The 13,811-nt window shown below is 40.1% G+C and overlaps 1 protein-coding gene across 1 annotated transcript in view; it reads left to right on the plus strand.

Annotated features, from left to right (window-relative positions):
• Positions 1-2,428: 2,428 nt before the first annotated feature.
• Positions 2,429-13,811, plus strand: part of LOC122558914 (5'-nucleotidase domain-containing protein 2-like) — a 63,520-nt gene continuing 52,137 nt past the window's right edge. The window contains exon 1 of the mRNA XM_087994201.1: positions 2,429-2,801. Within this exon, the coding sequence (XP_087850327.1) occupies positions 2,543-2,801 (259 nt within the window). The 5' untranslated portion in view covers positions 2,429-2,542. The remainder of the gene's footprint in view (positions 2,802-13,811) is intronic.

A 13,811-nucleotide genomic window follows, 5' to 3' on the forward strand; every position in this document is an offset into this window, starting at 1 on the left:
CTCTGCGTATTTCCTTCTTAGTAATCCTCTGTTGTTCTTTAAAAGTCCTCCGTTTTCCCACTTATCTTTGCTATGTTATACTTTTTCTCTTTGAACTTTATATGTTTCTTTATATGTTTTGTCAGCCACGGCCACCCATGCCTCCTCCTAGGATCTTTCTTCCTTTTTGGAATGAACTGATCCTGCAACTTCTGCATTATACAGAGAAATATCCGCCATTGTTCCTCCACTGTCATCCCTGCTAAGGTATTGCACCATTGAACTTTGGCCAGCTCCTCCCTCATAGCTCAATAGTTCCCTTTATTCAACAGAAGTATTGTCACTTCCGATTGTACCCTCTCCCTCTCAAATTGCAGATTGAAGCTTATTGTATTATGGTGACTACTTCCCAATGGCTCCTTCACTTTGAGGTCCCTGATCAATTCTGGTTCGTTGCACAATACCAGATCTAGAATTGCCTTCTCCCTGGTAGGCTCCAGCACCAGCTGTTCTAAGAATCCATCTCGGAGGCTCTCCACAAAGTCTCTTTCTTGAGGTCTAATACCATCCTGATTCTCCCAGTCTACCTGCATGTTGAAATTCCCCATAACAACTGTAGTAACTGTAGGCCAATTTCAGCTCCTGATTCACTTTCATCCGACACCCAGACTACTGTTTGGGGGCCTGTAGATAACTCCCAAGAGAGTCTTTTTACCTTTAGTATTTCTCAGCTCTATCCACACTGACTCTACATCCCCTGATTCTAGGTCCCCCCGCACAAGGGACTGAATATCATCCCATATCAACATGGCCACCCCACCCCCTCTGCCCGTCAGTCTGTCCTTACGATAGCACGTGTAGTCTTGAATATTTATTTCCCAGTCACCATTGCATTCGATTAAATATTCGTTTAAAATTGTTCAGCTTTGTAACAGGTCAGATACAATGTGATATCATTTAAAAGTTTGGCACTACATTGGCCAAGTTAGGGGAAGGAAATAAATGCTGGCCCAGTCAGCAACCCTCCAATCCCGTGAATTAAAAAAAAATAGCTTTTGCTTGATTGAGAATAATAACCCTGTGAAAGCTACTTAGTAATAGCAAATACTTTTCCATATTGCTCTTTCACTCAGTATCACAGTATAATAGTCTCGCTGAGCTTATAAGCAATATTTACAGTGTCTGCTGAGGTAGTGAAAACATTAATTTTATTTAAGAAGCAGCTTCGTGTTACTAGGCTGCAAGAGAGAGCAAGATCATGTGACATCGAATCAATTGCTCTGATTATGTATACTGCCCCATTAGTCTATCATCCAGTTACAAACCCTAAACCATTTTTTTTGCAGTTCATATTGCAGCTCCTTTACAACAAAAACTTTCATTTATATATAGCATCTTTAATACAGTAAAATGTTCCAAGGAGCATTAAATTTGGTATTGCGCCACAAAAAGCTATTTGAACCGGTAACTAAAAGCTGATCAAAGAGATAGGCATTACGGTACATCCCAAAGCAGAAGGGAAGGACACAATTCCAATATTTATGGGGTTAGGTAGCTAAAGCATACCCACCAAATGGTACATCAATGGACGTTGGAAAAGAGGATTGCACATGAGCTCAGAATTGGAAGAATGCAGCAATCTAATTGTGTTATCGGGCTAGATGGAATAAAAGAGAAGCGATTTGGTCGAGAGCCTTACATTTAAGACGTTGCTGGACAGGAATAGAAGTGTGTTTGTGTGCGCAGTAGAGATTTGGATAAGCCAGTAGAGATTTGGATATTCAAACGAATATAGGTAACAGCTTTTGCAAAGACTTCCACTTGTCATATGAACCTGAACCCGCTCTGTGATTTCGCTTTAACTTCCTCTCCAACTCTCAAAGCCAATTCCAGGATCATTGCTCTTAGGTATTAACACAAAATAACGAAAACAAATGAATAGTCTGCTCGCTCAAGTTTATTTCCTATTGTTTTCAAATGCTGTGTTTTGGCTTAGTTTTGTAGGGTATTTTTTTTCGTTGTAAGGGCATCTATGCTTATGTTATTTTGATGCTTATGTTATTTTGATTTTTAGGCACTCTAAATTCTGACGCAGGCTCTAGTAAAGAAACATTTTCTATTCACCTGTGACAGGGGGCCTCTGCCTTTTCGACATTTTCTGTCGTTATTGCAGTTGCAGACTGTGCATGTTTTTATTTCATTTATGATGAAAAGACTGATCACCGAGGGGATATATTTTTTTTCCCAGTACATTCAGAACTGGCTGCACCCTTCATCATTTTCTCCAGTAGCTTCCGACGAGAAACAATAAATTAACATGTGCCCTCCTCCATCGGCTGTGAAAAAGGGGGATTTCCCAATTAGGATTGGTTCCCAGCCGCAAAGGCAGGGTTTTGATTGGAGAGTCCTTTGTTTGTTGCAAGCTCTTTAAGCCCGATCAACTGAATACGATTAAAGGCTGATCCGTGCTGTAAAAGGTTGGCTTGCAGTAACGTGCCCTTTCAAGGCTTAAAAGGTACTCGTTTACTGCACGTCTTGCACGAAGGAATTGCCAGGCAGCACCATGGCTAGCTTATTTATCAAGTCTCTGTCTGCATCTTTGCACTGGAAAACGCTGAAGTTTTCTACTGCTAGTTTAGCTGCGGCTTTTTGCACAAAAGGTGTTGATGTGCTGCCCTTTGAAAGCTCTGAGAAGCGCGGTCAGGCTTCTCCACATAGTCCAACGGATTCCACCGACACCAGCAGATCCAGTACAACAGGGAAGATTGAGAACAAAGTTTATCTGTGGAGCCGATACAATGAAATGAAGAAATTAGTCCATGGTAAGTTTGGCAAGGAATGATTATTGGTCACATTGAGAACATTCTGTTTACGTTATATATCTTGCTTTTCCTGATTTATGTTAACGATCTGGATCTTGGTGTGCAGGGGAAAAATTCAATGCTTGCAGATAACCCTGAAACTTGGAAAAAAATTAAAATGTGAAGAGGATGGTGTGGAACTCCAAAAGGACATTGATTAGTTTGATAGGATGGGCGGATAGTTGGTAGGTGACGCTCAATGCAGAGAAGTGGGGTGATGCCTTTGTCGGAATAAACATAGAAAATAGGAGTAGGCCATTTAGCCTTCTGAACGTTGAAAGACTATTTGGTGTGGTATAATTCTGAAGGGAGTATAGGACCAGTGAGGTTTTTTTTAATTAATGGGGGCATGGAGCAAGGAGGTAATGGTGAGTTTGTATAAGACACTTGTTAGACCTTTTTAGTTAGAGTAATATGCAATATTGTGGGTACCATGTTACAAGAAAAGTATAAATGCCTTGGAGACAGTGCAGAAACAATGTATAAGAATAGTTTCAGCAATGTGCAACATCAGTTATAAGAATAGATTGAACGATCATAGAATCTCTACAGTGTGGAAGCAGGCCACCTGGCCCATCGCGTCCACCCCAAACCTCTGAAGGGCATCTCATCCAATGTTCTTTAAAAGCACCCTTGTGAACATTACAGGACCCTGAGATCATCAGAAATAAAACTGCAGACTGCTTATGATCTGAGGTTTATAATTGCCTCCATTCATGGGATTAATAGGCGGCACGGTGGCACAGTGGTTAGCACTGCTGCTTCACAGCGCCAGAGACCCGGGTTCAATTCCCGCCTCAGGCGACTGACTGTGTGGAGTTTGCACGTTCTCCCCGTGTCTGCGTGGGTTTCCTCCGGGTGCTCCGGTTTCCTCCCACCATCCAAAGATGTGCAGGGTCAGGTTAATTGGCCATACTAAATTGCCTGTAGTGTTAGGTAAGGGGTAAATGTAGGGGTATGGGTGGGTTTCGCTTCGGCGGGTCGGTGTGGATTTGTTGGGCCGAAGGGCCTTTTTCCACACTGTAATCTAATCTAATCTAATCTAATCTAATATGGGATTCACAGATAAACATCTAGACATGTGGCAATGTTAAACAAATGCAGCAGCAACAACATGTGAATGTAAGATGTTAATTGGAGGTCAACATTAATGGAACGATATACAGAATGATGTTAGGTGAGGACTTCCGTGTTGCTGTTTGTGAGAGTTGGTTGTGTGGAAATTGTTTGCTATATTTTTCGTGTAATCTGAAGTGATAGCTACCATATTCATGCAAATTCCCCCTTTTTTTTGTAGTTTGCTTTAAATATATGTAACAAAATATTTTCAGTTAGCAAATGTAGGTAATCAATGTGTATTTAGAGGAGAGGCACAAAACATGTAACAACATTTATGAGAAGAAAAAGACTTCAGTAAGGAATTTTGTCTAGCTATTGTGGTAACATCTGTGAAGAGAAATCCAAGTTAATGTATCCGGTCCAGTAACCCATCTCGGAACACTGAGGAAGGGTCACTGGACTCCATGTTAGCTGATTTCTCTCCACAGGTGATGTCAGACCTGCTGAGCTTTTTCAGCAATTTCTGTTTTTGTTTCTGATTTTACAGCATCTGCGATTATTTCAGTTTTTGTCCAGCTATTGTCTTTGATTCAACAAAACTATAGAAAACTGAGTAGAAATCATCTCCAAAATTAGGTGTCCAGACACATTTAAATAATATAGTCAAATAATTCCCACAAAGACTCCAGCAATGGAGGATCTGAAGAATTCATCTCCTTCCTTGTTACAGATGGTGTTCAGAATTTTAAATGCTATTTTGTTTCCCCTGGCTTTCGATAATCTTTACAGTCAAGGTCAGATTAATTGGCAGCTCTTCAAGGTTTAAATGGAGAGGATGAAAGAATTTAGCTGAATACTTGTGTTTTTATGGGACCCTCCCAGGATGAGGGACAATTCAAGGTGAGATGGCAAGCCATCTTGCAGTACTAGTAAGAATTGATTACAAGAAACTGGTGGCTAACATGAAAGAAATCCAAAAGTATTCCATTGGCATAGATAGTAAAAGATGGTAAAAAGAGGAGTTGAGCTTTTTAGGGACCAAAATATGTAATTATGCATGGAGACTGGTACTAAATTAACACTTGGAAATTGCCTTTACTAAGGAAGATGATGCAGTTCAAGTCATTGTGAAGAAAATGAGAGTTTAAGAGACTGGATTGACTGAAAATTGATATGAAAGAGGTAATTAATGTTAATAAGTCATCAGGACTGGCTGAGATGCATCTAAGGACTGCAGATGCACTGATCAAAATCTTCCAGTCCTCCTTAGATACAGGGATGGTGCCAGAGAACTAGACAGTTTCAGATGTTTGGCCCTTTGTTCCAAAAAAGTCTTAAGGCCAGTGACTACATAGTGAGGAAGCTTTTACAAAAAATATTATTTGGGGCAACAAAGCACCTTATTCTGCAAACATGAGTTAATTCAGGAAAATTAACTTAAATTTATTAAGGTCAAATTTATAATTAATTAAAGTTTTTTGATCAGATTACAAGTGGTAACTTATTTAATATGGTGTACTATCCGTTGGCATTTGACAAAGAGGCACACAATTGTTGTGATGGGAAAATTAGAACTCATGCTATAAAATTGACATTGACAGCATGAATACAAATTGATTTTTGTCATCAGTTAGACTTGTGGTTAGTAATTGTTTTACGGTCTGAATAAAATAGGTTTCCACACTTGCCTCTATAAGGATTCCTATTTTTCTTGATCTTTTTATGAAAGACTTGTACTTCGGTGTACAGATACTGTTTCAAATTGACTCCACTTTGAAGTGTCAAAGTTAGATTTTAAAGTAATTAATAAAGGATTCATGATCCTGGGTTTTATAAATAATGAGTCAAGCGTGCCATTTCCCCACAAACCAGCCTCCTACATGACCAAATTGCTGTTCTAACTGGCATGTTTTATAACTATGAAGCTTAGGCAACATATCTATATCACAAGCCACCTGAGACAGTTAATGAAGATCAGATGACAAGACATTTAACTACTTAAAATTGACCTGTTATTAATGGATGTTTTGGTTATGAAGATAGTCTATGATCAAGTTTTAATTGTGAATGTCTCCTTGCTGAGAAAATCTCAAGACTTTTTTTTGTTATGCATTTACAACTGAGAATTCATGTTCTGATGGATAGCAAAATAATTCTAAGGACTGTTCAAAAAATGTTTCTGAACCGTGGAAAATAGATGTCAATAAGTAGGAGCAACTTTCTCAAAATGACAATCATTTATGAATATGCCCGACACGGAGGTCTGTCAAATTTCTGATGCTGCATGTACAGTAAACATCAGTTGAGGAACTCTTCCCTGAAAAATCAATGATTCATGCCCTAGTATCTCTGGATCCACTATTAATCTATAGATACTCATTGAGCAAAGATCACACTGCTGTCATTTTGAATTTACTGCAGAAAATTTATTTGTCATCTTTGGTTTTGGAGAACAAGCGAGTGGACAAACCCAATTTAAAAAGTAAATTGAAGGTGCTGAAAACCTGAAATAAGAGAAAGATCTCACTGTAGGAGAGCACATTGGCACTGGTAAAGTGAAAAGAGATTACAATTTCAGATGTAGGCCCTTCTCAATATCAATCGTGGCAGTGAAGCAGGGGCTAATGATATCCAGAAATGTCATTCTAGTCCATTTTCATAAGCATTGAGCAGCTTTATTTTGAAATCCTTCATATCCTTTCGGTTTTGGTAAATATAATCTTGTATATTTAAAACTCCTAAACACATCCCCAATTGAACCTGATTGTCATATACTGGACTGAAAATTATAATTTCACAACTCTGACTTCACTTGTAGCAACATTGACGTACATCACAGTTAACTGGTAAATGCTATTTAAATGAAATAGTCTGATGCTCTAAATCTGTTTCCAAGTTCCTATGTAATAGGTTAAACATTTTATAATTCCAACATTGTGCCTCTGCTGTACAAATGTAATAATTTCATGACAGTGGTTTTAAAGCTGACAAAAAGCAAAGGACTATCCTGAGGAACTTTTTTTAACCAAAAAAAACTGAAAGTGCTCTTTCTTGCAGTTAAAATCTTGTAAATGACTTCTTACTGATTTCAGTGGACTACATCTTTATTAGGCAATGTTTATAGCCTTGTACTAGAAAGAACATCAATCTTTTGAGGTCAGCAGGGGCGGTTGAAGAGAAGTGAACCGATTTTTCTCCTTCTGCTAAATTGTGACAGACTGTTGAGGGAGTGTGAAAAATGTTGTCTAATTTCTAATGTTGGAGCTAGAGCTAATAAATTATGTCTCTAGTGTACATGGACTTAACGAAGTGTTTACTGTATATAGACTTTTATAACCTACTCAGGGGCAATTGTACTGCAATATTTGGAACTAGTTGAGCTGACTGAAATACAGGGTACACAGGTTAAATCTCAGAATTGATGATGTATGGTTTGTCGTGCTCAAATACCCAAAATTGTTCAAAGGGAAATCTGCAGTGAGTTTACATTGCTCCCAAACAAAATGATTTGATATTTACACATTTGAATGAATCTTTTATTTTGGTAAATCTTGGATGTACAGCCACAAACCATAATCCTCATTTTAAATATTTGTGAATCAGTTGGGTTGGCTGAAATGTTTCAGCCACTTACCAATCAATGAAGTGATAAAGATTTGCAAGAATATGGTCAGATGTTTTGGGACTAACTTTAAATTGGGTGCATGTTAGGTAGCAGATGGATTGCCAATTCACATAGGCTGAGATGTGTGCCATACTAAACTTTTGAGGCATTTACACTTACTTCCTTTGCTTCAACAGGTGAAAACACTTCGAATAGGGTAATAACAAGTCTGCCTTTCCCTGAATTTGTTCAGGCTTTAGGAATATTGTGGGATGTTCTTTATGAAAGGTTTCTATTTTAATGAGGTATCTTTTCTTGTATCTAGGGAGGTTAGTGAGAACTGTTATATGCAGCATAGACAATATTGGGGCAAAGCTTTATTGGAGTTTTTCTACCCAAAGATATTGAAGCACAAGTCCACTGAGAGATTTTTGATTTTATAAAAAGCATTGGCTTCAAATATGTGAATTCTTTTAGCTAACTTGATAAACTGTGTGGCAGCTTGTTTATTTGCCATTCTTACATGATGCATAAATCAATGGAACAGTGAGCATTAGTGCACATTAGTCTTAATAGTTTTTTTTCAGAAATTTTAAATAATTCTGCCTAATTTTGGACCCTGTGTTTAGTTATTTTCTCCTAATATTCCCATGGACCAAAGAGCCTGTTTCTATGCCCTATGATGCTATGACCTCTCTGCTGTTCTGATTTTATCACTAGTTTGCATTTGTAAAGTACAATTTTTAAAAATAAAATTTAGTATCTTTTTAGAAATAAAGTTCTGGTAAAAGTCATCAGGTCAGGTGGAGAGAGAGAAATGAGTTAATGTTTTGGGTCTGTGGTCTTCTGTTGCATTGAGGAAAGGTTTAGTTGTACGGTATAGTAACAGGTTTTGAGCAAGTTAAAGTAAGGAGGGGAACAAAAGGGGAAGGCTGAGAGGATGGAGACCAGAAGAAATTTGACAAAAGGTTTCAAGGTGCCAGGCTAAACAGAAGTTGGACTAGGACAAGTGAAGAAACAAAACAATCAAAGGAGGTGTGAATAACAATCTTTTAATGGCTGCTATCTAGAAGCAAAACTGATTTTTAAAAGAAGTTCTATTTGTATTGATTTGATTGTATTAACTATTCCCAGTCCTGAGGAAAGGCCATCAACTTGAAACTTTTTTCGTCTCAACAGATGTGCCAGACCTGCTTAGTATTTCCAGCGTTTTTGTGTTTTTATTTCATGTTTCCAATATCTACCCTTTTTTAATAAAAAGCAAAAGTACAAGGTTGTCACATCTTTTCTGTTTTGAATTTGTGTTCACTAATCAATAAAATGAACCAGGCAGGAAAGCCCAGAACCGTTACCGTTTTCACCTCATGGGACCACTTCTGTTACCTCTGCAAATGTTACAACAGTCTCAGGAAGGTGTGTGTTAAGAATTTCCAAAATTCTTCTCTAGCTAACCATATTGAAATGGAAGATTTTTATTTTTTGTAGAAATAACTGGGAAAAGTTTGCACTCTCTGACCTTTTCCCACTTCCTCCCTCCACCCTCGAGCCTTCCCACAAATGCCAAATGTGCATGCACACATGCAAAGATTTTTGTTTTTGCTTCTATACTTGGGAGCTGTTATTATATTGACTTTCTTACAGTAAAGCTTCAATTATCAGCACAACCTTAACTTGCAGTAGTATATTAAGATTGGCATAGAAGTTCATTTGAAAAGCAAGATTCAGCACAGCGCTTTAATGCTCAATGCCTTCTCAGCCTTGAAAATCTGTGCAATTTGCTATTATATGAATGAAGAAGAGAAATATTATAATTTTAAATATGATATTCTGAAATTCTACATTTGCCTTATTGCAAAACAAGCTTGGACATGTTAGGCACTTGGGTAAAAGTATGGCAAGTGGAATATAATGTGGCTAAGTGTGAGATTGTGTACATTTTGATATGAACAACAGAAGTGTAGACTATATTTTTATAAATGGGGAAAGGCTTTAGAAATCTGAAGTGCAAAGGAACTTTAATCCTAGTTTAGGATTCTGCTAAGGTTAACTTTACAGGTTCAACTAGTGGGTTAGGAAGGCAAACGTAATGTTGGCATTCATTTCAAGAGGGCAGAGATGTATGTTGAGGCTGTATAAATATCTTTCTGATTAGATTTTCAATTAGAATATTGAGCAGTTGTGGGCCCTATATTTAAGGAAGAGTGTGCTGTCATTAGAGGAGGCAAAAATGAGGACTGTAGATGCTGGAAATCCGAGTCTAGATTAGAGTGGTGCTAGAAAAGCACAGCAGGTCAGGCAGCATCCGAGGAGCAGGCCTGCTCCTCGGATGCTGCCTGACCTGCTATCATTAGAGGAGGTCCAGTGTAAGTCTACAAGAATTATTCTGGGGATGAAAGGCTTGTCGTATGAGGATTCTTCATCTGTACTGAAGAGTTTAGAAAGGTCGGGGAGATCTGACTTGAAGCTTACAGAATACTGAGAGGTCTGGATAGAGTAGATGTGGTGAAGATGTTTCCACTAGGAGGTGAGACTAGGAGCTGAGGGCACAACCTCAGTGATGGCTGAACCCTTTAGAACTAAGATGAAAAAGGAATTTCTTTGGCCAGTGCATGGTGACTCTGAAACACTCAGTGCCTCAGAAGGCTGTGGAGGCCAAGTCACTAGTGCATTTGAGGCAGAGATAGGTTCTTGATTAGTAAGGGGGTCAAAGGTTTTTGGGAGAAGGCAGGAGAATGAGTTTGAGAAACAGCCAAGATTGAATGGCAGAGCAGACTTGAAGGGCCAGATGGCTTAACTCTACTCCTATATCTTATGGTCTTATGTTGGTTTTCCTGAGTGCATTCACATACATTTTTGCACATCCGACTCCGAACTTTGCTTTACTGTTAACAATGTGACAAAGGCGAAAATGCCTCCCTTGTCAAATATTATTCTATAAAACAAATCTTCTATTGTGTGGTCAAAGACTTTGTAGAATATTAGTAGAATAGAATGTACTATGGCTATCTTTTTTGCAAACAGGTAGGATATTCAGTTGCCATTCTTCTTTACAATTGTTTTACTAAGGTTGACCTAAAGGTTTGAATCTTAAAGTAATTTTCCTTTGATTGGTAAGCCATGATATAAGAATGGAAGGAGTGTTTTTGTAAGGTGTGTTTAGGAGGGTTTCCTAACTCAGTCGTTGACAGGCCGATTGTGGTGTAAAATTATGTCCCAATACATGTGTGAATCATAATGTAACACATGTATTGGGCCAAGCAGTGGAATGTGGTGAAAGGGTTAAAATTGTGTCCCAATACATGTGTGAATCTAACCGAAAATGGAAGGTGTCACTTAGTCCCGTGTGAATCTTATTACACACCTTCCCGTGTGAATCTTCTTATCTGTATGTGACCAGAATGGAATGTGTTTTTCAGCCTTGCTCTGCTGTTCACATGAATGTTTAGATCTCAAAGAGTATATCAGCTGGAAAAGTCTCCAGTTCGGTAGAGTCTGCTCCGGGGTTGCGTTTAACCGCCGAGCGTGGGTTGTTGGCAACCGCTCTACGAGAACTGACGGCTCCCAGTTCCGGTAACACGTAGAGTGAGTATAAACCAGACCCGTTGTAAGTACGAGACCTGGTTGTGGCGACGCTGCGGGGAATAAAACACTTATATTCTAGCAGACTCGCCTCTTGGCTGTTTGTTCTGTGTCAGACTACTTTCCTGCGAGCCTGGTCCTTGACCTTGAGAATTTTTTTTTTTTAAAACACCGATGAGGGGAGAAGCCATTTTGGATTTGGTGCTCGGCAATAGCCGGGGCAGGTGTAAGATCTTGTGGTGGGAGAGCATTTTGGTGGTAGTGACCACAACTGCCTCACATTCTACATAGCTATGGAGAAGGAGAGCAGCAGGCACAATGGGAGGATATTTAATTGGGGAAAAGGAAACTATGATGCTATCAGACATGAGTTGGGAAGCATGGACTGGGAGCAATTGCTCCATGGAAAGGGCACTATAGACATGTGGAGACTGTGTTTAAGGAACAGTTGTCACAACTGATGCATAAATGTGTTCCTCCTGAGACAGGTAAGAAGGGGTAAGATAAAGGAACCTTGGATGATGAGAGCAGAGGAGCTTCTTTTCAAAAGAAAGAAGGCAGCTTACGTAAGGTGGCGGAAGCAAGGGTCTTCCTCAGCTCTAGAGCATTACAGGCAGGTGAGGAAGGAGCTCAAAAATGGTCTGAGGAGAGCCAGGAGGGGGCACGAGAAAGGCTTGGCAGGAAGGATTATGGAGAATCTCGCGGCATTTTATACGTATGTGAGGAATAAGAGAATGATCAAAGAAAGAGTAGGGCCGATCAGGGATAGCATAGGGAACTTGCATATAGAATCTGAGGAGGTAGGGGAAGCCCTAAATGAGTTTTTTGCTTGTGTCTTTACTAAAGAAAAGGACCTTTGTAGTGAATGAAACCATTGAGGAGCATGTAAGCATGCTGGAACGGATAGAGATTGAGGAAGCTGATTTGCTGAAAATTTTGACAAATAAAGATTGACAAGTCGGCAGGGCCAGACCAGATTTGTCCTCTGCTGCTTTGGGAAGTGAGAAATGTGATTGCTTCACCACTTGCAAAGGTCTTTGCATCCTTGCTCTCCACCGGAGTTGTACCTGAGGACTGGAGGGAGGCAAATGTAATTCCTCTTCAAGAAAGGAAATAGGGAAATCCCTGGCAATTACAGACCAGTCAGTCTCACATCTGTCATCTACAAGGAGTTAGAAAGGATTCTGAGAGATAGGATTTATGACTGTCTGGAAGAGCATGGCTTGATTAAATGCAGGCAGCACAGCTTTGTGAGGGGCAGGTCATGCCTCAAATCTTAGAGTTCTTTGAGGATGTTACTAGACAAGTTGAGGGTCGAGCAGTGGATGTGGTGTATATGAACTTCAGCAAGGCATTTGATAAGTTCCCCATGGTAGGCTCATTCAGAAGGTCAGGAGGAATGGGACACAGGGAAATCTTTAGCTTTCTGGATACAGAATTGGTTGGTCGACAGAAGACAGCGAGTGGTGGTGGAAGGAAAGTATTCTCCTTGGAAGTCAGTGGTGAATGGTGTTCCACAGGGCTCTGTTCTTGGGCCTCTACTCTTTTGTAATTTTTATTAATGACTTGGATGAAGAGATTGAAGGATGGGTTAGCAAGTTTGCAGACGACACAAAGATTGGAGGTGTCGTTGACAGTATAGAGGGCTGTTGAAGGCTGCAGCATGACATTGACAGGATGCAGAGATGGGCTGAGAGATAAATGTGAAGTGATGCATTTTTGGAAGGTCGAATTTTAAAGTTGAGTACAAGATTAAAGACAGGATTCTTGGCAGTGTGGAGGAACAGCAGGATCTTGGTGTGCAGGTACATAGATCCCTTTAAAATTGCCACCGAAGTGGACAGGGTTGTTAAAGCATATGGTGTTTTGGCTTTCATTAACAGGGGGATTGAGTTTAAGAGCTGAGATCTTGTTGCAGCTCTATAAAACCTTGGTTAGACCGCACTTGGAATACTGCGTCCAGTTCTGGTCGCCCTATTATAGGAAAGATGTGGATGCTTTGGAGAGGGTTCAGAGGAGGTTTACCAGGTTGCTGCCTGGAATGGAGGGCTTATCTTACGAAGAGAGGTTGACTGAGCTCTGACTCTTTTCATTGGAAAAAATAAGGGAGAGGGGACCTAATTGAGGTGTACAAGATAATGAGAGGCATAGAGTTGATAGCCAGAGACCTTTTCCCAGGGCAGAAATTGTTAACACGCGGGGTCATAGTTTTAAGCTGTTTGGTGGAAAGTAGAGAGGGGATGTCAGAAGTGGGTTCTTTAGATTAGATTACATTACAGTGTGGAAACAGGCCCTTCGGCCCAACAAGTCCACACCGACCCGCCGAAGCGTAACCCACCCATACCCCTACATTTACCCCTTACCTAACACTACGGACAATTTACCATGGCCAATTCACCTGACCTGCACATCTTTGGATTGTGGGAGGAAACCGGGGCACCCGGAGGAAACCCATGCAGACACGGGGAGAATGCGTGGAGTTTGCACAGTCAGTCGCCTGAGGCAGGAATTGAACCCGGATCTCTGGCACTGTGAGGCAGCAGTGCTAACCACTGTGCCACCGTGAATGTGTTGCCAGCAGCAGTTGTGGAAGTTAGGTCATTGGGGATATTTAAGAGACTGCTGGACATGCATATGGTCACAGAAATTTGAGGGTTCGTACATTAGGTTTACCTTAATGATCAGCACAACATCGTGGGCTGAAGGGCCTGTTCTGTGCTGTACTGTTC

Source organism: Chiloscyllium plagiosum, unplaced genomic scaffold (assembly GCF_037043375.1).
Source record: "Chiloscyllium plagiosum isolate Xiang-an unplaced genomic scaffold, Cpla_swu_hap1 HiC_scaffold_14, whole genome shotgun sequence".
NCBI classification, from domain to species: Eukaryota; Metazoa; Chordata; class Chondrichthyes; order Orectolobiformes; family Hemiscylliidae; genus Chiloscyllium; species Chiloscyllium plagiosum.